The sequence below is a fragment of the Scatophagus argus genome, chromosome 3 (genome assembly GCF_020382885.2).
Source record: "Scatophagus argus isolate fScaArg1 chromosome 3, fScaArg1.pri, whole genome shotgun sequence".
Lineage (NCBI taxonomy): Eukaryota > Metazoa > Chordata > Actinopteri > Scatophagidae > Scatophagus > Scatophagus argus.
Genome location: NC_058495.1, coordinates 10,365,200 through 10,389,920, shown reverse-complemented (window position 1 = coordinate 10,389,920; position 24,721 = coordinate 10,365,200). Strand labels below are relative to the sequence as shown.

Sequence of the window (24,721 nt, the reverse complement as noted above, 5' to 3'; positions counted from 1 at the left end):
GGTGTTAAAACGCATCGTGTGCATCGGTGGGAAACAGTAGGTGGTTGGTCCGGGGCAGCCAATAAGGCCTTTTTGGGTCAGATGGTGCGGGGGGGGTGGGCGACGTGGTTGGATGGTGAAGTTGTTCAATTGGACCGCTGCGGGCTTTTATTTTCTAAGCAGGCTTTTTTCCGCTATTACTTCAATTATGGCCATCCAGCGGGCTAAACAGGCCAGCCTGCATGGACTGTATAGCCCTGTTTTAATTAGGTATGAAATTAATTACAGCAGACATGTATTAAAGACTTTTAAGTTTGGCTAATTTTTTCCCGCAGAGTTTAAAGGTATAACAGTGGATTAATGGCTTACAGCCAAAATTGCATTTTATTGCATCCCCTCTGTGCTGCCTGTCTGACAGATGTCAGGCAATGTTTGAATTTACAGTCACACAGTGGAAAACGAAAAGAAATGTACTAATTATATATGTGTATATATGTGTGTGTGTGCGTGTGTAAGGATATTTTAATTTTTAATCCAAATATTTTTTATCAACTATTTATGCTAAATATTAATGTCATTTTTGCAGTAATGAGGGCTCCAATGATTTACAAATATTCTGTGTTTATATATATTTTCATTTTGTAATCAACCTTTTTAACGGTACTTTGCAAATGAAAAAATACAATCGTGTTCGATTGCCATTTTAAGAGGCCACATTCTCTTTTTATTGAATACTTTTTCTTGTGGTGTTGATACAAAAAAGCCCTGTGATGTCTGACAGCCTTCTCTCACCATTGTTAGATGAACAGCCACTAGAAAAGGACGAGAGAAAGAAGAGGGAGGAGAAAAGGCCCTTCTGTTATTTTCAGTCTTGAGACTTGCTGCATAGGCTATTCAGGCAAGTTGATGAACTCCTCCAAAAAGTTTATTAAGGGACTGAAAACAATAAGAACTAAAGCCTTTGGGTGCCTGGGCAGACAGTTTATAAACTAGCTGCTATTGTGCCTCAAAGGCAGATGCATGAATACTTTTGAATAGGGGCCTTCAAACTGACACGATCAGGCTGGACAGCAGCAGTTTTAAAGGGAGAGAGGGTGCTTCTGCAGCAGCTCAGTTCGCTGCCTTTCTTTGCATTAATGTACATCTGCAATGGAAGGGGGGGGAGGAGGAGCTGTGCACTGTCTGTTACAGCCACGCTGGTCTTCCCTTGGGCTTTACACTATATGTGTGCTTAAACAAACTTAAAAGAAGATAGCTATGTTTTGGTAAACAAGCACTTTGCTCCTTTTCCCTACAGAAATGAAATAGACAGAGAATGTTATGTGCGCATGTTTATTTATTTTAGGCCATTTTATCAGTGTCATATTTGGTGACATTCAAGCCCAGAAAGTTTGCTCTGTGAATCTTCATAAACGAAAATGGTTCAATACCTTGCATCCAATTTTTTTTTCTCCCCTGCTAGCCACTAACGCCAAGCACAAGCTGTTACATGGAGGCCTGAGTGTGCAGAGTGTGACAGCTTGTCTTTCCTGCTAATACTGAATTTCAAACAAGCATTCCTGATCATCTATGCACCTAAAAGCAGACAGAAAGCATGGCAGAAAGCTGTTGTGAACTTCGGCGACGTGGCTTCACTGTTGATATTTTTTTTGAATGGGGCACATGGGTTACGCGCACTCAAGAAGATACATTATTCCCCTCCTTTTCAGTAAACAATAGACTGTCACTCTTTATCCCTCTTCCCTCCTCTGTCCCTCCCTCTCCAGCTTTCTCTTTTAGTACTCTCAGTCTCTGGCTCTGTGCCTCACAACATCAGAGGGAGTCCAGTGATTTGTGACCCCAGCAACCCACACTTAATCTCGCTAAAGAGGGGGAGCATCCAGTTTGCAGCTTGGCGGGCCCCAAATAGGCCAAGCCTGCTCTGGCAGGTGTCAACATTAGCAAACAATTGGTCCCCAGTCCCATGCCCCGTACCCCAGTGCGACACTGAACCTAAACTATTTGAGGCGTGCTGAAAGGAGCCACATAATAGGGACTGTGGAGGGGGAGGAGAGGAGGGGGAGGACAAGGGAGAGATTACACTCTGAGACAGCTATTAGCAGGGATGAGGCTTTTCTAAACAAACAAAAAAAGAAGAAGACGATCAATACTGTGTTAGTTTACCAAGTGGAGTCATCATTGTGGCTTTGGAGTATTTATTTTCTGCTCCATTGTTTTTCTCGACTTCTCAAACGTCTGTGGGCCATATTGGCAATCCAATTTAGTTTAGAGGGGGGTCCCTGAGAGTCCTATTTCTTCTCCCAGGCAGTTGTGTTTTAGTTGCACTTGTGGTGGGCAGTTCATTCACAGATTTGGTGTTGTAATGAATTCTGATTGGTGAGCATTATTTTCAATAGTGGACTGGGCTGTCCAGAGGGAAAATAACACTCAGAGATGACAGAGCTCTGCTCAGCCCTGTGGGATTGCAGTCCCTCTACTTCATTAGACGGGAGTGTCTTAGCAAAGAGAGCAGAGGAAATGGGAAGGGAATGAGTTGACATGTGGACTGTTGCTGCTCTTGAGTGGATATATGTCTTGACAAGGGGGCCAATGTTTTTTTAAAGGCCATTTATTTATCTCTCACTGCTGATTCCTGGCCATGCCACGAGGAGAGACAAGTGTCCTCAGTGGGGGAGATTAGTTTTAAAGGTTTTAATGGAAAACCCTATAGTTATCGGACAGACATCTCATTTAATTGCTTTGAGATGTCTTCTTGGCGTCTTTCCTCTTGTCCTCTACAAAAAAAAAAAAAAAAAAAAACAGAGAAAACCAGTTCAATTCAGGCAACATCTGCTAAAAATAACCTGTTTGCGCAGTTGTTCTGTACCACCATCATTTTGCTGCAATACAGACCATAATTAACTGACCTCATGACCTCTGCCGACAATGCTGCCTGTTGTCAGAAAGCACCAATAACCATGTCAGCAAGTAATAAACTGACTGTGAGCATTCATGACATTAAGAACAGAGAGCGTAAGCCCCAAACATAGACTGATCAGACTGATCAAACAGTGTAATTCTCCTCAAGGCTGTAAAATGTCATGTTCAGTGTTTTTGTTTTTGTCTCTACTAGGTGAGCTGCCAAAGGGGGCCGACAGTTTGCAGAGTAATTTCGGCTTTAAGCACTATTTAATTAACCATGTAATTCCATAAATCATAGTCATTTTGCCTAACAAGTTATTTACCAAGCAACATAAACGTTGTTGCCAGTTGACACATAATGTCAGTAATGACAAAGGCTGGTTAATTTGTGAAAGGTCCACTAGTAATTCTTCAGTATATTTATGTAGGCCTTATCTGTCTGGAGACAAGTATTGTTGCTCTCTGCATATTCCAGCAGAAAATCAGAACCATCTTGTATTTATTACACAATTGGACCAAACGCTGTCTTTCTTCCTGCTCTTTAAGCCCTGCAAAAGCAGCCTGTACAGACTGCTTTTCTAGGTATTTCACAAATGTTCTACAACATGTATTCTCACATTTAGCTCTGCATTTGCTTCCACTCTGTATTTTGGATTATACTAATTCTGAGGATTAATTATCAGCAAAGTAAATGATTGCTGAATTTAGTCTTGCAGTTCTGCCATTACAGCCATCTGTTATGTCTAAATGTTGTGGTTTTAGAACATTTTGATTTTTATGTCAAAGCCTTTTCTTAAGATTCTTCTCTGCAGCTTGAGGAATATAGAATAAACTATACGGTGCAATTGAATTTCTTGCCTGTCTGAGGTAATCTTGGAAACATTTTAAGATGGACAGTGTAATAATAACCGGGACCTTTGTCTTGGTGATTAAACCATTGTTATTCTGCCAAACAGTAAAGCTGAATTATCACAAAAATGAGTATACAGTACATCAGGACATTATTATGTCCATGTTAAATTGTGCAATGGATGAGCAGGTCAGAGCCACATAATTTATTGAAAGAAATGTAGTTTCCTCCAATTCGCCTTGCCACCTAAGGTTGTCAAACTCTGACAGCTGGCACAGATCAGGACAGTGTGTTGCATTATGACCGTCCACTGGTTATCCTGGAGCTGCATTAGAAAAGACAAAAAGCATTTCTGGCTAATTTTATTACAATACAGGAATAGCCCACATAATGTGAAACAGTAATTACGTTTAGCACAGTGCGCCCCGTGCTCTCCCTCAGTGATGAATGAGAAGCATTGACCATGGTCTGCTAGTTTAAAAATCGCCATTAGCCTATGCTACTTAGGGCCAGAACATTTCACATTTTATGCTCTTGATCTGCTTCACTACTGAAATATTCATTTGTTTTAATTTTGCATGTGTTTTTTTTTCATAGACACAAAGACAATAAACATGTTCCCTGAGTGTTGCAAATCAGAAATGTGTTTTTTCCCACCAAGTTAAAATGTGTAAGCGGTTGTCCAAACAGTGGGGTGGAGCTCCTGTCCTTGCCGACAAAATAACAACTTCAAATGTTGTCCCCTATTTTCAACTAATGGGCTTATTTCTGCATCGTCAGTCATTCTTTCCTTGGGGAATATGTAGTCTCAGTATAAAAAGCTTTGCTACTGTGCCACATTACAACCCCTCAATGTGGAGGGATCTCAGAAATTAATGCCAGGCACTGTAATGCTTTCACTGTGCCCATGCAGAAAAAAGCTCTTCACAGGAAATATTCATTAAAATGTTGAATATAAAGGAAAACAGTTTGTTTACTCAGCAGACTTTAACACAGTGCAGCATAATAATATTTTGATAAAAGTTTCTATTTATGCTACATTATATATAAAAAGATTATGGGGTCAGTTCTCTGAGGTTTCAATACCAGCTATACTCTTTTTATGTATTTTGTTTTTCCAGTAGCATATGGAAACAACAACCTATGGAAATCAGTAGCCAGAAGGCCATGATAGCTTTAACAACGGTCAGGTAAATGTAGTGATCCTGAGCTTTTAGTAAAGTTTCCATCATTCTTCACAACTCTTCTTTCCTTACTAGTGTGTTCTATATCACACAAACTTTTTCACAATATTTGCTGCCCAGCCTTGTCCAGAAAATTAGAAAACTTCCCTTGGGCACATAAAAATGTCCGCTGTGCATTCCTATACTGTGCCCAGTAATCTCGCTTTGGCTTTGTTGAGAAAATGATTTGTTCCTCCAGGAGACCTCGGCTCATAGCCCTGAGACGTTACTGTTTGATTTCCTGCGTAGGTTTTCAGAGCTTTTTGCTGGGGGACCGAGGCTCTGGCTCCGGTGCCATTTGGCACAGACCCCCATGGGCTCCTTTTTACTTTCTTGTGCTCTCTGTTAATTTCATTACTTTCAGTGTGACCTCAATTAGCAAAGACTTGAGCTCAGACAGTGACATTCAACTCAACAGAGGAGGAAACCTGGTGTGAAGCGAGGGGAAGCGAGAAGTGACAACAGTTTTCCTAACTAGGTTCATATTTTTTGTATCCTCTGAAGTCTTTATGGGTCCATGTGATCTGTTAGATCCTTTCTAACCAGGATCAGGAAATCGTATGATAAAGTAGTAAATCAATTCACATGTGGTCATAAAATGTAGGATTTTTCCGTTGTGTGGATCACGACAATGATCATATTTGCAGTGGTAAAAGTGTATTTTCCTTAGAATCTATACAGAAGTCTGTCAAAGCAATAATCCGTATATTTAAAAAGAAAAAAAAAACCCTCAACAGTATTCTCAAGAATGAAAGCATTTGCCACTTCTAGAAACAGAGTTTATCTTAAAAACAAACATTCATATTGTCTCTATATTCTAGTTTTGGTCAGTAGTATATTAAAGAAAAAGAATCCCACCCCTCAAGCCCTTCACGCTTTCACACTCAGGCAGCACAGAGGCATGGGGAGTCAATATGTCAGCGTTTATGGATGCCCTGCGGAGCTGCACAGGGCTGTCAGGCCTCTATTCATGCTCTAATGGCCCCCTGAGGAGCTCGTCTCTCTGGGCTGAAAAGGCCGGGAGGCCCAGTGGACGCCCTGTTGTTGAAGGTGAGCGTGCGCCCTCATGGACGCGCCGAGCCTTCATCCATATGACAAGAGCCATAAAAGAGCATCGCTTTTGCTGCTTCTCCCTCTATGTCTCCTCTGCTTTCTCTTTCCCCCACCCCCCCCATTTTCTCCCCACCTCAAACAGAGAAAAGGGGGCTAATTGTTTGTTGTGAGAGCCAAAGATTATAGAGCCCCCCATCTTTCTTCCTCCTTTGCCTTTTTCTCCTCTTTTTCAAGCCCCTTACTCTGGTTATGAAGAATGTGATTCTGTCCGAGAGACAAGGGAAGAAAAGTATTGGAATTTTCCTTGAGAATGTCAACTTAAAAGAGCCTCAAACTCTGACACTAGCATTGAGGGGTTGCAGAAAGGAAGGCTTTTTTAAATTTTCATCAGGTACTTTTTGACAGCTACTTGTTACACTGTATGTTACACTTAAGTAAAAACAAAATATGTCCTATCTTATAGATTTTGGAACAAGTGCCCTTGGCCCTCAGTCACGCACTATAAACTCATAATTGACATGATAGGCATGAGACAAAGCTGAATCCAATGACATCTGTCCATAAAGGTGAGCTGAGAGTGATTTTATTTCAGATAGACAGCGGAGTTTTATTATCCTTATGTATAGTTACACATCTCATCCAGATTCAATTTCAGCTAAATGTCAAATAATCATTTAGAGAAGGTCAATGACAACCAGACGAAATTGATGATGTATATTGGCATGTTACCAAACCAAGTAAACAGTTAACTTGATTTCGTCACCTATGCAGTCTTTTTACAAATTGCCTGTTATGTTGATCTGAACATTTTAACCTAATACATTTGAATGAAAGCCAACAATATTGAGGCTATTCTCACTTTTAGAGTTTTGTTTTTATTTTTCACTTGCAGAGAGATAAGTACAGGAGAAGATTATTCATAGAGAATTTGTCTTTAAACCTTGTGGTTATCGCTTTCGTCTATCTTGTATTCACGTAAGGTTCCTATCTCTGATACATCCTTCGGTAAATGCCTTAAATCACATGCCTCCTTTAACTTGGCAACCCCTTTGGGATGAACAGGCAAGTGCATTAAACAGAGATGCACCACCATTCTCAGAAAATGCAAATTGGGAAGTTGTTAGTTATTTGATGTTACTGCATGATCCCCCCCGCCCCCAAAACATCCCTCCACTCCAGTGTTGGTGGTTGAATCGTATGCAGTCCTGGGGACAGGCAGGGCTGTTTATATGCAGGCCTGGAGCCCCAAAGACAGCACAGAGACAGATGCATGTCAGAGATAGCAGATCCCATCTCAGGCAGATGCCTCTTATCATAGGCCTGTTTGCATAATTAGGCCTTTTGATATTCACCCCCTCTGACTGACAAAAAGTATAATTGCAGTATCAACTACGACAAAAGGTAGGCACAAAATAAACAAGTCAACATAAATAGGGAGAAAAGATGCGGTGTTATTTTTGTCCTGTGGGAAAAAAGAGGGAGGAAAAAACACCATTTTAAACTAAATCTGCTGTCAGTCACAGTCAACTGGTGTGACTCGGTGCTCAGAGGCTGGTCCTGTGAATGCCTGCAAAACACAGAGCGTGAGGCCTGATTGTAATTATGCTGGAACTAATATGCTTTTCAAAATGAGCCATTATGAGCTAATGCTGCACTGCCAAAGCCCTGTCTGTTTTTGTCCCTCTGTCTTGGATAGTTTGCAAAGGTATGGCTGATATTCAGGCCATGGGTTATGATATCATTGACAGTCTGACTAGGACGAGCAATACTTAACTTGAGGTTAATACTGCTCACAGGTGAGATGAGGGATAAAAACACCTGACACCTGCACCACTACAAAGGGGTGTTTTTTAATGGTTGTAATAGAGAAATTGTTTGCTTGATTTTAAATAGTAATTTCCTTTTATTTCATCCCTTGAAAAAGATACATTTAGTGTTTCTGCTGTATTTAATTTTTGTTATTTTGTTTGTTTTCACGGTGGATTTTCTTGTTTTTCCCCAACAGTGGCACATCACTGGACGATTTTTTCTTTTTTTTCAGTTTTTGTTTATTGGTTTGTCCAATTTTAGAGAAAAATTTAATCACCTTTTTTTAACTTTTAAACTGTTGTTATGTATCATAAATCTGTAACCTTACAGATCGTTTGGTTAAATTGCCGGTATTGATTGGACGTTACTTGAGCGTCACGAGGGTAAAGGTGGAGTACTGGAGGACTTTGATGGGGTTGGAGGGAGAAGAAGAAAAGGGGGCCTGGAGGAGTAGGCGTGGAGGGAGGTTAACATGAGGAGAGAAGGAGTTTTGAGGAAACAGGGTGATGATGAGGATCCCATCTGCCTGCATCTGAGGAGTCTGTCTGAGGGGTCAGCAGAGGAGCATCAGGGGAGAGAGCAGGCTTTAAACCTCGTAGTGACCTTAAAACTATTAACTAGCAGCACAAGTCCTTCAAGAGCATCTTCATCTGGTCAGGTCTGGTCAGAATTTAAGCATCATTAAAGCAAAGTAACAGCAGGGTAAAATAATTTGGTGGTTCTCCGTATCTTTAGAGGTTATTCATAGCAGGGATTCAAACACACTAGCCAAAACAAGGTTAACCGATTGATAATCACTGTACAAATGTAAGTTTCTTTGGCAAGAGAGGAGTCTTACAGCACAAACTTAACCGAAATATGTTGAAAACAGTCAGTATACATAAGCAAAAAATAGTTGGAAAAAAAAATCAAATTGTCTGTGAATGATGGTGAAACTGCTTCAGAAACACCTCAAAAACAAAAATATGTTGACTTTTTTAAATGGAAAACCACTTTGTTGTCTCTTTGTGGTTTCAGGACATTGTCTGATGGATATCTGATGGCTTTTGCAACTATCCTTCTGTTCTTGTTAGCATAGAATTTATATCTGTTTATGCAAACTACAACATAGTGTACTAAAAGGATTCATATATTCATATATACAACCTGGACTTAAGCCACAAATCTTATCTTAGTTTGCAAAGATTAACAAGCATTATAACTGTTTCCTGTATTCAAATCATCACTTTCATAAGTCATGACATTCATTACAATTTAGGTTGAGGTAGCTTTTACTCAAATTATACCCAGTGTTATTTTTAATCTTAATCAAGCACTTACCTAGACAAAGCAATGTGTAAACCTGATTAATTCCTATTTATAATGAATTTTAAATTTAAATCAATATCATGGAGAAACCTTGGAGGGCCCCTGGAGGAGAGTACACGGCAGTAATCATGCCCATTGGATGGCACATAATTAGATTCTAATTGGATGATAAGTAATGAGACAAGGCATGAGTGGTTTATCAATATACCATGAACCTGTGAATGGAATTACCTCAGTTGCATTATACAAATGTCTAATCAGAATGTACCTTTTTGTGCAGAGCGGGATGTTAAGGAATTGACCTCTACAGGCCTGCAGGGATTTTGTTCACTGAGTCTTATTATGTCTCTGATGGTTAACATTGGCACATGTTTGAGGCAAAAAAGAGACAAGAAATGCTTTTGTCTGGAAACAGACTCAAAAACGGCTGCCGTCTGTCCATAAACCTGCTTTCTCATACTGACATGTGTTCAGGCCAGTTTCTAAGTCATCTTCTGATTGAACATACTGTTGTTACACATCTGTATGCTAACCAGAAATCAGTTTCACCCATATCAACACGGAGAGCAGCCATGTGTTTCAATATATTTTCCTGTCTTCTAGTCGCCAAATGCAGTCAGCATATAGATGAGTTTTATGTCTAAGCCCAATCCCAATTGGTCCCATGCAGTATGTGCCATTTTACATTTTTCCTTACTCATTACAGGCAGGGCTGTTGACCTGGTGCTTCTGGTTCATGTACAAGAGCAGATGTGTTGGCTCTGTTGGGCTTAATGGAGAGCAGCAGTACAAGCTATTGTCTATTGAGGTTTATCAGTCATTAGCCTGATAGCATGCTAAATGTGACACTGATTGCCACAGTGGTTTACTTGTAAAATAAAGTCTATGAAAGCACCTCAAACAAAGGGGAGGAAAGGAAAATAATTTGAGGTGGAGAAGACTTCAGTGTCTTTCTCAGAGCCCCTTTGAGTATATGTCTACTCTGGCCCCCACGTCTCCCTGTAGGACACAGGGGTGACTTTGGAAAGTGATCTGCAGACTGCTGGGCTGGTCTCAAGTGTCGTCATGGCAAGTTACCCGGCAAATGGATATACGCATCTCATGAAAACCAACAAAGGGATATGTGGTGTATGTACATATTCAACTTTGTATGTTCAAGGGTGTTCTGCAGCGGAGTGAGACTGTGCTTCAAGAATCAATCTTTATTAAAAAGGATAAGACTGAAGAATTGATTTAATGAATGCGGCCTCATGTCCTACGGCCACATGTAATCCGCAGAGAATCATTGAGCATGAGCTCAGGGGGACAGAAAATGTTCGTAGAAGACTCATAGAGTGGCCCGTAATGATAGTCTCCATATAATCCCATAATTCCTTGTTTAATTAAACTCCGGAGCTGGCCTTGAGACTCCGCCAGCTCTGTTGCTCTTTTGTTCTCACAGTTGTTATTTGGAGGCTAGGTTTGAGTATTCTTTTGTCCACTTATGTTGAAAGATTTGACTGGAGCGGGCTATAAACAGAGATTGTGGCTGGAAAACAATGAATTAGACGGTAGGAACTCACTCAAGCGAGACATTCAGGTGAGCGGTATAGTTTTCATTTGAGCTGAATAGCAAAAGGCCTCTGTCAGAAGCAGAAATCTCTTCATACACCCTCTTCTTCAGTATCTCCCTTTATTTTCCCTCTCCCACACTTTCTGGACTGAGCATGATGCAATCCAACTAGGCCTGGAGCAACACTGGCACATCACACCGCCTTGTCAATGTCTCAATGAGGAAATTATGAAAATATAAATTTTATGACATAAAATGAAAAGGGCCATGTAGTTTGAATAGACATGCAGAGGAGGTGAAAATGATGCAATTTTCTAAATTCAGTTATAATGGTAATGTGCAATGGTAATGCGTATTTGCTGTCAAAAATTTCCCTGTCGGCTTGGATTGTACAGCTTTGTGCTGTATCTATGTTCCTCGAGCAAAAATTCAGCTTAGTTGAATGCCTAAAAACTAATGTAAAATATGTTCTAATTCATTTAATGACAGCAGATGGAAACACATGGAACTGAATGGTTTTCGTCTGATATTGTGCTCTATTTTATACACTTTGGCTGTGCTGTGTATGAGCAGTGTGCCCTGGGCCAATGAGAGAGAAAAGCAGGGTGAGGAACAGCAAGGTGGCCTTTGCAGATTAACCCCGCTACCCACCAACACCCCCTCTCCCCCTCAGCCCTCTGCCTTCACAGCCCTCTGGGGCCCCTCGCAGAGGCAGGATTGTGTATCAGGGCCTCTTCTATATTAAATAAATATCCACAGATTAAGATAATATTTTCTCAGTTGTATATTGGGAGAGGAGAGGCTGTCATTCGAATACTCTGTGTTGCCGGTCCAAAAGAGGCTTCAGAATGCAAATAATGCTGATCAGTTCGAGCGCACATTTGATGCTATTTTCTACAAACGCACACAGTTAGTTCACACAAAAGATTCCTTGACTTGTTTTAATTTCATGATCACACAGATGGCCCCCTGTGTTTTTCTTTTCACCACAGGTAGTCGCACGGATGATGGGTCAGATGTAGATTCGGAGCCCGACTTGCCCCTGAAAAGGAAGCAGAGACGCAGCCGCACCACCTTTACCGCCGAGCAGCTGGAGGAGCTGGAGAAGGCGTTTGAAAGGACACATTACCCAGACATCTACACCAGGGAAGAGCTGGCTCAGAGGACAAAACTCACAGAGGCGAGAGTACAGGTTAGACACATAACTGATAGTACCAGTGAGATCAGGCTTTGTGTGCTGTATGTTGCTTCACCTGCAGTATTCATAAATATGGTGGTACCTAGCTATGCAGAAAGTTTTAATTGAATTTATTTGAAACATCCATCCCTGAGATTTCTGCTTCCACGCCAAGGCAATTGACGGAATTTGCATTTAGAGGAAATGAACAGCAACGTTACTCTGCATAACCAAAAGAACACACTGCCTATCTTTAAACTGGGACTGTTTCTTTGGTAGAACGTTCCAGTGAAAACTATTCTTAGTGACGTGTTGGCTACCTTAAAAAATAAAGACAAAAACACAACGCTAATGACTAATTAAATAGCATTTTTCAATTACAAAATTCGATCATTGTAATGAGGTGGAGGCAGAAGGTATCTCTAGTCCCGGACAAACAGAACAATAACTATCTGCATGGCTAGAGGTAAGCGAGGAAATCTGTATTTTTGTGTGTTGGGTGAACCGATGTTTTAAACATACATTAAGTAAGCTGCCATATACTAACTGTAAAAACTACTCTTGCCAGCATCAGTGTGCTGCTGCTCAGCATGAGGCTCATACTGTGCTTCATCTTGTGCAGGCCTTATAGGCGTCCGTGCTGCCTGAACAACAAAATACTGTATTTCCACAGCAAAAGCATCACACTCAGCTGAACTCATGCTCAGGCTCTCTCTCTGGAAACATAATAAAATTGCTCTTACCAGATGACTTACTTATCTGTCAGACCGAAGTTACCCTGTTATAGTATTGCACTGTGCATGTAAGGAAGTTTACCTCTTACCATTAGAGTTACAACTAACGATTGTTTTCATTATTGATTAATCTGTCAGTTATTTCCAAGATTAATCAATTAATTGCTTAGGTCGAAAAACTGTAAAATATTCTTGTCAGACTTTTCCCCAGCCCAAAGTGATGTCTTCAATGCAGCCTTTATCCAGTCCAAAACCCAAAGCCAAAGAAAAGCAGCAAATCCCAATGTTTTTTTTGTTTTTTTTTTTTTGTTTTGCTTGAAATATGATTTCAATATTATAATTGCCATAATAGTTGGCAATTGTTACTCTTCTGACTAATTGATTAATCGACTCACTGATGAATCGACTAATTGTTAAAACTCTACTTACCATTAGCCTTCATGTTTAGGATGTTTTACGACGATGCTCCCCATCTTCACACCTCAGACCCGGGAACCTGTGTGATAGCCTGGGTGCCCAGCAGTTGTATGCAAGATTGAAGGTCAATATGTACAGTAGAGTTATAGCAGCAGCTGTTCTTCCAACGGCTGAGAGAGGGAGAAAAAAAAGAGGAGAAGAGAGAAAGGGAATGCATTCCTGATGGATTTCTCATTTCGGCCTTTGGCCAGGATCTCATCCCATCACTTTCAAGCTCGCCGCTGCTTGTAAAAACCTCCACATATCACACAGGGTTCCTCATCCTCTCTAGGGACCCCATGCCCCGACAACAACATTAATCAATCAGCCGCTAGTAAAAAAAAAAAGGTCTGGGGCACCCCTCTCCTTTTACCACAGTCATTCACACTCCCCTCTGAAGCCCCCCGACTCCTCACCGCATGCTAACTGTTCATCACTACAAACATGCAGTTAGGGTAACTAATTCCACACATGTCTTTGTCCGTCTTGGAAACCCCCAACATGCAAGGATGTCCTCCATGTCTGAGTTTTTAATGCCTCACTCAAGGGAGAAGAAATTTATCTCATGGGTGTTATAAGACAATATATCAGATTAATATAAAAGTATATTAGATAAAATGTGGACAAGAGGTGTAAGAATGAAAGCATGAGAATCTGCTCTGATACAATTAATAAATGAATAACTATAGAGTGAATTAGATTTATCATTTTGTAGATTCCAACAACCCTAATATAATAATATAACAACATAATTGCCTAAACCACATGTTTTGATTCATTTTCAAAGCTTGTGTTATGCAAATGCCATCTACAAATGCATCAGTGTAGTTCAGTTTAAAGTAGTCATGTAGGACAGTAACTGCTCAGGTCTGAGAACAAAATCCATTCTTTTATTAGCACCTGAGTATTTAGGGAGCCTGACAGGAATATCTAAACATGAAAGCAAGGGAAAAAGGAAAACTGCTGCTGTGTATTTGCTGTTAGATAATAGACTTAAATGATGTCATGTGAAAACCTGAGGAATGTGAGTCATGGCTATAATTTGTTAATGCTGTTTTCCTCATAATTAAATTTTTAAGGCTTTGAAAGTCTCCAAAGGTCAACTTAAACTTAATTTTCTGAGTAGGCTTCGAAGAAAGGGGCTCTAGAAGCCCAAATAAATAATGCCTCAAATTGTGCTGCACTTTGGTTGTGTGTATATGATGGAAGATAATTATATAGGAAGTTCATTCTAACTTATTTATCAGTCAGTTTCAAGTTCTTTAACTGATTCTGAATGACTATGAGAAACACCACACAACCATCAACATGTAACTCTTTTATTTAGAATAACAAAGAGAAACTAAAACTAAAAGAGTTTGGATTAAATATGATTGTATGGTGTGTGTGTGTGTGTGTGTGTGTGTGTGTGTGGGTGTTGTTTGTAAATGTTCAACAGCTGGGCTTTCACGTCGGTGCCCAAAAGGCCCATCGTAGGGCAGGAGGGAAGAGACCCTCTGGCCTGAGAGCAAAGCTTCTCTCGCACAGCTGCAATGACGCATCTTCCAGATGTCGTTCACAGCCTCACCGGTGTTCGGGGCTCAGAAATGAACTATGGGCAGGGGGTGTTGGTGCTCCCACGGACTCATATTTTAACTTGAATTTGTGTCCGCGGTCATGGTTCACTGTTTTCCGTTCATCACTAAACATGGTGATAATGTGGAGAGCAGTTTGTTCAGGTTGGACTCAGAGCTAAAGTGTACTCGTGAGGCACTCACCCGCCACAGTCCAGAGCTGTGTTGTAAATTAAACTGCTAGATTCTAGTGGAAGTGACGAGTGTTTGGCTTAGCGCTGACTCACAACCTAAACTCATAAACAGAGCTAACTCCCTTGTGTCTGCCCTTGCCTGCCATTTTAAGACCCTCTCACCATCCATCTTTATCAGCCCCACTGCCCCTTTCAGCAGAGCGACCAGCGCTCCTTCACTACCATGAGCCTTGCAATGGTTTTATCACCACAACTGACAAATTGTGGGATATGATCCGTATCTCTCAGCAATTAGTTCCAGGCTGTCTCAGTAGGAGGGGATACTGCCAAGTCTACCTTCAGTCTGCGCTCCACTGATGCAGTGTGTGCTGCCACTTTCCATCTGATAACCCCTCAGTTTTAACAGGAGCAGGCACCAAAGCCATTCCATGAGCTATTAGTGTAGAGAGCATCATTTGTGTCCGTACCCTCTGAGAGGTGGACCAGGTGGGGGTGGCACCGAGGGGAGGGGGTGCAGGCAATAGGCTGCAGGCTGCTGCAAATCAGCACCCACAGATGAAGCAAATTACATTCTCTTCTATTTAGACTGAAGTTTTTAAGAGAGTGACTCCTGAGTCTGGGCTGAGGCTCATCATCTCAGCATGCCGCCTCCGGCTCACTTTACCAAATCTGTCACATAGCTCTTCTTTCATTACCAATAAACATTCTGCATGTAGCTATTATACTTAGTGGAATCTAATAAGGTATAAGCATTGCTTTTTACGAAGCGTGCAAATCAATTTGGTAAAAAGTTTCTCTCTGTATCTGTGGCTTGTGCTGGCCTGTTGCTGCACGGGATGAGCACAAGCAAAAGACCTATATGGATACTGTGTGCTGGCCTTCATGGGTTTATGTGACAGGCCAGGCAAATTCTAACTCATGCTGACACTTTTAAACAAGTTTTCACCACAGAGAGTGAAAATATAATCCCATAGGGAGGTATCAGGCGGTAATACACAGTTTCCAGATTGTTATAATATCAGTCGAGTACCAGCGGCAAGAGAGAAAATCACAATGGAGCTGAGTGGTGACAACTAAACCCAACAGGCAACTGTATTCCCGCCAGTATGGGTTTATGTTCCATAAAGGAATAAATAGGATTTGTGTAGATTGTAGGAGAAAAATTGTTGCAATGCATCAGTGTGAATGTTCTAACAGTTTCTTATTATTAGAATTTAAATGACTTTGGTACAGTGCTTCTGTACTCCTGATACTTATCAAGCTAATCCCGCTCTCCTCTCAAATTCACACTCCTAGCTACTTTAATTAGCATAGTGCTAGTCTGGAAGGCAAGCAGGGAGGGAATCAGAGAGAAGGGGGGGAGGGGGGAGTGTTGGAGGAGGAGGAGGAGGTGTGAGGGAGGGGGGCCATTGCGTGGTATGAGACAGAAGAGGATTTGTATGTTGAGGCTGGTTGCATCACCCCTCTGTGTTTTTGTGGATATGAAGTCAGCAGCACATTTTGTTTTGTCATTATCTCGGCTCTTGGTATTCATCTACCGAATGTTGCAAATTGGCTCCTGAAAGGCGTCACATATTCAGTGCTAGTCTTTGACAAAATAATTCATGGAGGATTGTCTGAACGGGGAATTCTGAAACATGAGTGATCCTATTTAAGAGAAACAACAGAGAGAGGTTTTTATTGCACGCAGTGTCACACATTTACGATGTTTTAGAGTGTGTATTATCACTGATCAGTGATAAGAACATGCAAAATACCACTCGATCGCTAGGAGTTGATTCTGTTGTCTCAAAGTGCATGGAAGATTAAAGCAAGACCTAAAACTTGAATGTCTCGTGAATGTCGTGGCTGCTGCCGATTGAAGGCTTGTTACCGTACTACACATATGAGGTTCGCAGCTAGACCCCTTTCATGTTGTGCTCTACAACAACCCTCACCTTCCTCTGACTATGTTTTTCATCAATCCTTCATCTTTTGTTTCTCAAGCAGGGCCATGCTCATCTTCTGTAAGATGGGCAGCTACACTTCTACACTCCCACATCCCCAAACTTTCTCCATTTCTCCATTTCCCCAAAATTCAGTGCAGACACATGCAAGCACACTGCAGCCAGGGAAACCTTTTAGTCCGTGAAAACGAAACAGAAGTGAGCCACATGAGTTCTGCAGCACACTTGTAGGTAGATAGGGGAGACATGGAGGAGCGCTGCAGCTCTCTGTACTGCAGAGAATTAAACCGGATTGTGGAGAGCAGAGGAGAATCTGTGGTCCAAGGTGACTTTGTGATCAGGTTCCAGAGCGCAGCCTCAAATCCTCAGCTTCAGGCTGTGTGTTACTCTATGTGTGAGTGAATGTGCGGATGTATAAGAGTGTGTTCCTAATGCATGCATATGTGTGATGGCATAAAAGCACTTGTGTGCATGTGTGTTGCTGCTTGTGTACATGTTTATCCCAGTCTGTGCTGAGACCCTGATGATTGTGGTACAAAGCCACTCAGTGTTGCATGCTCCTCTTTTGTCTCATATTTTAAAGTGGACGCACTGCTTCTGTGCACATTAACTCAATAGAGCTGCATCCCGTTTGACAGTTTAGTGTGTTAATGTGTTCAGAGCCTCCTTTTTTATGGTTACGTTTAACCACTCGCAGGACTTGGGTTAAGGAAAGATCAGCATTATTTGTTTAATATCGAAAAAATCGAAGGTGACTAGAAACAAAGGACACAACGTCTTTAACCAAACCCAAGTAAACAGGTTGAATCAGACAGGGTGCACTCTTAGTTTTATGACTGCAAGCTGAAGGATGTGACATAATTGTAGCCAATGAGCAACATGTTCTTGTATAATGTCAGGTTTCGTGCAATTTTCAAAATAAATTTCGAGTTCATGAAATCTATGTATTTACAGTGGATTTTATTAGCAATCTGGTGAAAGGCTAGGCTATACGAGTTTAGTTTCGCTCTACAGCTGTAGGAACCAAGGGATCATATTTTATTAGAGAAATTATGTTTGCAAAGGAAATGTGTTACTACACTGTGTTGGAGCAGCTGCAAATAAATCTATGTATGCACTGGAAACATTAGTAAAGGTAGGAGTGGGAGGTTGCAGGAGAAGGGAGTCAAAATGTAACACTGAAAAAAGGGAAATGGTGAATGCAAAACTTGACTTGAACATTTAAGAGTTTTGTGTCCGCCATGATAGAACACCTCCTTCCTAAGCTTGGATGACAATGGGGGAAGGAAGTTAAAATGAACATAAAAGCGGGGTGGAGTGAGTGGATGAGGTCGGAGGTGAAGTGGCACTGCGGGGTGGGGTGAAGGGGAGTGTGTGGAAGAAAGGGGTGTGCCCCCTGTGCCCCCTCCCCTGGGCCAGGCAGCTGTTTGTCTGGCCCAGTAGGAGCTTAGTTCAGACCTTGGACCACGCTCCACTACATCCCAATAGCAGAAATTTCACTGGAGCCACTCACCACATTAGTTTTGGAATAGCTGATTGAGGGATTCAAACGGGGTCTTTAGAAGCAATCAGGCTTGACATAAAGATTTCATGTTGGTTTTCCAGTTGCATAATTGACACTGTCATCTCCTGTTGCACACTGTTTTCTTTCGAGTAAACTTAGCTGTTGGCAAAAAAAAAAAACCTCCTGGTCTTCATGGAGGCAGTGACTGTGTAGGAAAAGAAACACATTCAAATTAAGATCTCCGTTGGGCTGAGATCCCTTGTAGCCCTATACGAGTTTATATGTATGTTTGTGTGTACAAAAAAGAGGCAGTCCTCGAAAAAACGGTGAGTATGTCGCTGTGTAAGTCCCCTTGAAAGTGTCCCTCCTTAAGACCTGTTTAAAAGGGACGCCCCCTCTTTGTGTCCACTGTTCTCCATGGCGTATGGAGGGGCTTTTGTCCCCCTCTTTCATGTGCTCTCACAATAGCCCAGGCCGTTTGAAACACAACAGTAGATGAACTGCGCTGACAGTGTATTAAACTCTGATGAATTGCCTGTGCGAGGCATAGATCAATGTCCTTCAACCCTTAGCACACAGTGAAGCCCAGGCCTTGTCTTGGTTAAATGGAACAGGTTGCTGGCTCTTTTCAAAAGAGCCTGATTATATTCATGTTTTGTTGAAGCAGAAGCCTTTTTAAAATGTGTAAATCTTTGCCGTTCTAAAGGGTCCTATTTTTCTCCTTTCATTCGGGGAATTTGGTGCTGCTCATTTTATGAGCATTTTGCCACTTGCAGCCTCAGAAACTTGAGCCTTGACTCAAAAGTTAAAATACTCTCTTTCTTTCTTTCCTTCTCAACTACATTAAAACAGTGCAGTGGTAGGATACCAGTTAATGTGTTTGTATCTCCAGAAAAGCGATAGCCTCTCTCAACTGAGCTAATAGCTTCAGAAACATACTTGAGGTGTGTGGTATGGAGGCTAGTGGCCTTCATCTGACCCTTAAATGACTTCTTCCCTCTGAAGAGGGCTTAGGCCAGCCTGTTTACACAGATCACAGCTTCAGCCCCTTAAGAACAACAGGGACAGACCACTGAGCCTGTATGGCAGCTCCCACAGGGACGGCAGACTCTCAACTACTACCAGCACCACCAGTCACACTAACTGGCAGATTAATCACAGGTGGCAACAGTCAGCACAGCCTGCAGAAAGTCAGCTGCAGTCAACTGCCCACAGTACAAACATAAATGATTTAAATGAGTGGAAAATAAAACAAAACAACAACTCCTAACCAGCAGGAACTCAAAATGAAAATTAGTAAAAACAAGCCAAAGCTTCGAATTCAAGTTGTGTGTATTCCTCTTTACAGGTGTGGTTTAGCAACAGGCGAGCTCGGTGGCGTAAACAAGCTGGGGCCAATCAGCTAGCAGCCTTCAACCACCTGCTTCCTGGAGGATTCCCACCCACAGGGATGCCAACTTTACCCACATACCAGCTACCAGATTCCAGCTACCCCAGCACCACGCTATCGCAGGGTAAGACGCACACTCCTGCACACAGCCCCACAAAATATTTTCAAATGACACTCGCAGTTTGCTCTGAACTCTGACTTTAATCTAATTTTGCTTAAGATTACATTAGTCCTATTTATTGTCATATGCCATTCATATTTTGTGCTTATTTTAATAACATTATAAATTATATATGGAGCCATGCAGCAAGTAGTTATCGTTACAATCACATCTTTGTCACAGTGGAACAGAAACAAGCCTTCACTTATTTTCTTATTAGGTACAAGTTCAGGTCACTTCTGTCTATTGAAACACATTTAATGTATAGTCAGAGATCTTTCCAAGAGAGACCCTTAAAGTATGATGTATGGCTTGCCAAGCTTAACGTTAGGCTACTATTTAAGGGTTCTTGTTTGGCTGCAACGGACAATTTTAAGTATTTTGCCCTCCATCCTCTTACGTGTGCGCTGTTTGTGTTGTTCTTGGCGTCAGAGGGCAGTACGTTGCACAGACCCCAACCCCTGCCTCCATCCTCCATGCACCAGGGAGGTCTGAGTGCTGACAGCAGCTCTGCTTATGGTCTGTCATCCAATCGCCACAGCTTCTCCAGCTACTCTGATACTTTCATGAGCCCCTCGGCATCCAGCAACCACATGAACCCTGTTGGCAACGGGCTCTCCCCACAGGTTAGTCCTAGCAAGTTTTGTCTCAATACATCTGCAAATACATATGACGTTCCGACATATAGGTATGTGTTCACATTCTTGAGCCTACCACCTCCCCTCCTCCACCTCCGCTCCCTGTTCAGAACATGTAATTGTATTTGACTGAAATTAAAATTCAGAAACAGCATGTTCAGCAAAATAACTGCCAGTGTGGGCTTTTATGTTCGCCTTCCAAAGCCCTGGATTTATTTTAGCTACTCTAAATTGCTACATTTGTAAAACAATTGGATTAACATCAACAAATTAAAATTCATCTTGATAGTACGGCAAGTACTCAAGCTGCTCCAAACAGCGGTTTCGACTTTCCTGGGACATCTAAATCCTGCGCAGCGCAGTGAGAACACATGCAGATGAAATAATTAGCTAAAGCTTATAAATGTAGACCCGTAATCTTCTTCACGTAATTGTCTGCAGCTGAAAGACTCCAGTGCTATGTGTAATTTTCCTCATCTTTTTACTGCATGATTTCCAGGCAGAGTGACAGAGGCGATGTGCTTTGTTAATGTTTGTTTTTTTTTTTGTGGGTTTATCCTTCTGGCCGCTTCACGTGCTCTTATGCCCTCCTGTCATGATAAAGAACAACATTACCAGGCTACCAAAAACATCTTCTGTACCCATTCTCCTCATGCTGTCTTAATGTGTGACTCAGTATGTGCATTTTTGCTTGCATCCTCGTCTGAAAAGCGTTGGATTTCACATGTTAACCTCTTTGGGCACCTCCATTAATGACCGTTTAAATGTGACTCTATGGTAAGGGTTGAGCTTTAAGTAGCACAGAATGAAAAATGATTTGTATTGATGCAAATCGTGTGTACGGAGTGAATTATACACAATTACCCATCAATACTGGCCAGTCTTGCCCACCCTCACCAACAAGATGTGGTTAACAGGCAGAAAATAAGATTGAAATGGTGTGTAAAGAGTTGAAAATGAATTTCAATGCTGCATTTGTCCACAATTACCCCGTCGTTCACACGTGTTTTATTGGGAGTTTTTTTTTCTTTCCCTTCAAATATTTCTCAAAGCAGATTGGAAACATTCTTGGTATTACCCTCTTTCTTCAGAGAAGAAAGAATTAAGGATTTTGTGACAAAAAAGAGATTTTCTCTCCTGCTGGAGCGACGGAGGATAACATGGAGGCTCACAGCGTGTTTGATTGTTAATCGTGGCACAGGGGCTTTAACTGCTAATGCTCTCACTGCAAACCTGCAGAAAAACACCAGGAACATGGAGTCGTTTTTTTTTTTTTTCATTAATGGCTCTCTCTAATACTGGCATGGGGTACACTGTCGCTTTCTCTCCCTCTCTTCGCAGGCATTCAAGAATGTGTTGGGATATTAAACATTTCCTGTCATAGTGAGGATTAGGACAGGAGCCTTTGGGCAACTGTACAGCATGGATTTTCACTATTCAATTACTCTATCAATTGGGCTTGATTAAAGTCTTTTTAAAAATCCCACCTGAAATACGTTTTATTTGCTTTTAAAATTTATTTATTTTGAACTTAAATTGTGACTTTCGTGTTTGATTTGTTTTCATTGGGGGCATAAGCATGTGGAGTGGATGTTTTGATGTGTCACACCATGTTTACACTGCACAGAATTGAAATGTATTGAATGCATGCAGAAGGCTGTGTGGCATTCCCATCAGTCTCTCAGCATGGAGATGAATGTTCCCACTGACAGCAGAATCAGAGTTCACTCTGTGGTGCAGTGTCCTGCTGGGCTGGGCAGCCCTCATCCCTCTCTCTCTCTCTCTCTCTCTTTCTCTCTATCTCTCTATCTCACTCTCTCTCTCTTCACAAACATGCAGCTATCCGCATAAAACTCTCAACAACACAAAAACCTCACACAATGAACATTAAGTTTAGCTTGTCTGAATCAGACCTTGTTTTGTCTTTGCATTCAAACAAATTTCACCCAAACGGCAGATCAGTTTCACCTTTGGAAAATTATCTACCCGCCTTCAACACCTTGCAATTTGCTTTTCATGATTTACTGCATGCTTTTACTCCTCTGTTTTTCCCTTCCTGTAATGGGAAAAAATAGCAACACAAAGAGACTCTGTATCGAGATGAAATTTGAAATTGTAAGTTACAGACGGCATCTGTTTGCAGGAGATATGCTTGTGCATTGGTATGTGCAAGCTATTTCTTCAAGTGTCTGGCATTGATAGCCTAGCTGTTGCTGTAAAGATTGACAAAAATTCTCTGATTCCCAGTAAATGGGCTGCGGTGGCGAGGTGCCAAGTCTGTAATGGAATCCTGCAGCGTTCAGCAGTCCCGACAGGAGCTCACGTCCATCCCAATCCCATAACCTATCCCGACAGCACACATTTTCCCATTATAGGCGGTGGAAAAGCCATGCACACTCAAACTGGTTGCTGTCATTGTGGGATATACAACGTGTTTGGCTGGTCAAGGGAGGCAGTTTATTAGGGGTGGTGAGAGTGAAGCTGTGCATGGCTGGGCAAAAGGTATGAAACCAGAAGTGTGTGTTGTTGTTGGTCTTGTTTCATTTAGTGGCACAGCAGGTGTTGGAAAGAAGGAAAGGCAAGGGCACGGAGGACTGGCATTCCAGTATTTTTCTTTCTTTACCTGAAGATTTAAGCTTATGTCTGCTTTTTCCTTATTCTCCTTTTTCATTTTCTGTACTTCATTTGATGTAGGCCTTTGTCTCGACCTTTTAAATGGCCTCCGTGATGCTTAAAATTTGAATTTTGCATACTCTTACCAGAAAACAAATAAGCGATATTTGCTTTGGATAGACAGTTTTCCTTTAACTGAAGAGGTCATGCATTTAGAGCTAACACAGACTCATCTCTCAAGCATATTATATATTTTCAACAAAAACCTGGTAATAGGAAATTCTAAAGAGCCTTTTAGATTCTTTGAAGCTGTGTTCATGGGCATTGAATTTGTGTGGAGACATTTGGGCTGAATTCCTCATTATTGCATGACAGGGACACCTGCTGGGAGAGGAAAGAAAACAACTGCACTGACTGGAGAGCTGAAGTCATTTGAGAGGAGGTTTGGTTTCAAAGCTTGGGTTTCACTCCTCAGAGAAATTTCTAGAAATAATGGCACCAGGTGATAAAAAAAAAGAAGCAAAGGCATCTTGCAGAGTAAAAGTGGGAAATGCACTGTTGAATGCTTTGCAGCGATGTTGTACTGTGTTCAGAGATTATTCAGCATGATGGGGAGACGTGATCGAGCAAGCGGGAAGTCGGTGAGCTCCATAGGTATGGTGGACAGAGATCTTATTGCTGTTTTGATGAAGGTAGTTCACAAAGTTTTGTGCAGAACTTTTTTTCTGTTTTGCAGTTTTAAGAAAGTGTTGTGTGTTTTGGAATGACAAGGATGTGTGTGTGTGTGTGTGTGTATGTATGTGTCTGTATGTGTATCTAAGGAGGGCCTTTGGGCTGTGTGAGTGGGCCGGGCCTCCACACGCACACACACACACACACACACACACACACACACACACATACACACATACACACACGTACACAGGATCAGAGGCAGAGCGGCTCTCACCCCTGCCTCCCTTTGATCTGTGTCCCCAGGCCTGCCTGCCCGCGCGGCGCTGCACCGTACCACGCACGCTGACACCATGCTCACCAGCGACTCCCCACAACTGTCTGAGAGAGATAAGCCAGGGGAGACTCCAAACTGTGCTGCTGCTCTTCCATTAGCTAGCGCAGACGCTTCTTTTAAAAACGGGATGAATTATTTTTAAGAAGCAAGCTCTGCCGTTGCCAAAAAAAATGGAGAGGGGAAAATGTACGGAACAATCTGGAGCTCTGGCTTCATTCCGCCTCCCTCCCTGACTTCTAACAAGACATTCTGCACCTGAATACCAATGAGAGGGGGAGATTCATGTAGTCCCCCACATTATTAAAACTTGGGCATTAAGCCTCTCACCGGGCACTGTGTCAGCTGGCAGCCTCCACTGACAACAAATCAAAGGGGATGAGCACATAGCCTGCATTCATAGCTCAGCCACTCGCAGAGCAAGAGGGGGAATACATACTGGTTAATTAGAACTCCCATTAAAACAAATACTGTTTCAATTTGGCAAGTATAAAAAAAGATGTAAGAGGCTTTCAGAAAAAAGAGACCTGCTCTTGGCAGCTGCCAAGAAAATCCAGGGACTGTAAATCATATCCACTGGCTATACTGTTTCTGCACAGATTATTAGTGTTTGCTGTTGTTTTGCAACACTTTTGAACTCTGAGGAAAGATTCTGTGTCTGTGACACCAGAAATG

At 41.8% G+C, this 24,721-nt stretch overlaps 1 protein-coding gene across 3 annotated transcripts in view; it reads left to right on the top strand.

The window, feature by feature from the left end:
• Positions 1 to 24,721, top strand: part of pax7a (paired box 7a) — a 44,257-nt gene that overhangs the window by 9,338 nt on the left and 10,198 nt on the right. For all 3 annotated transcript variants that reach the window (XM_046383339.1, XM_046383338.1, XM_046383340.1), the window contains exons 5-7: positions 11,668 to 11,867; positions 19,588 to 19,753; positions 20,222 to 20,415. In XM_046383339.1, the coding sequence (XP_046239295.1) occupies positions 11,668 to 11,867; positions 19,588 to 19,753; positions 20,222 to 20,415 (560 nt within the window). The remainder of the gene's footprint in view (positions 1 to 11,667; positions 11,868 to 19,587; positions 19,754 to 20,221; positions 20,416 to 24,721) is intronic.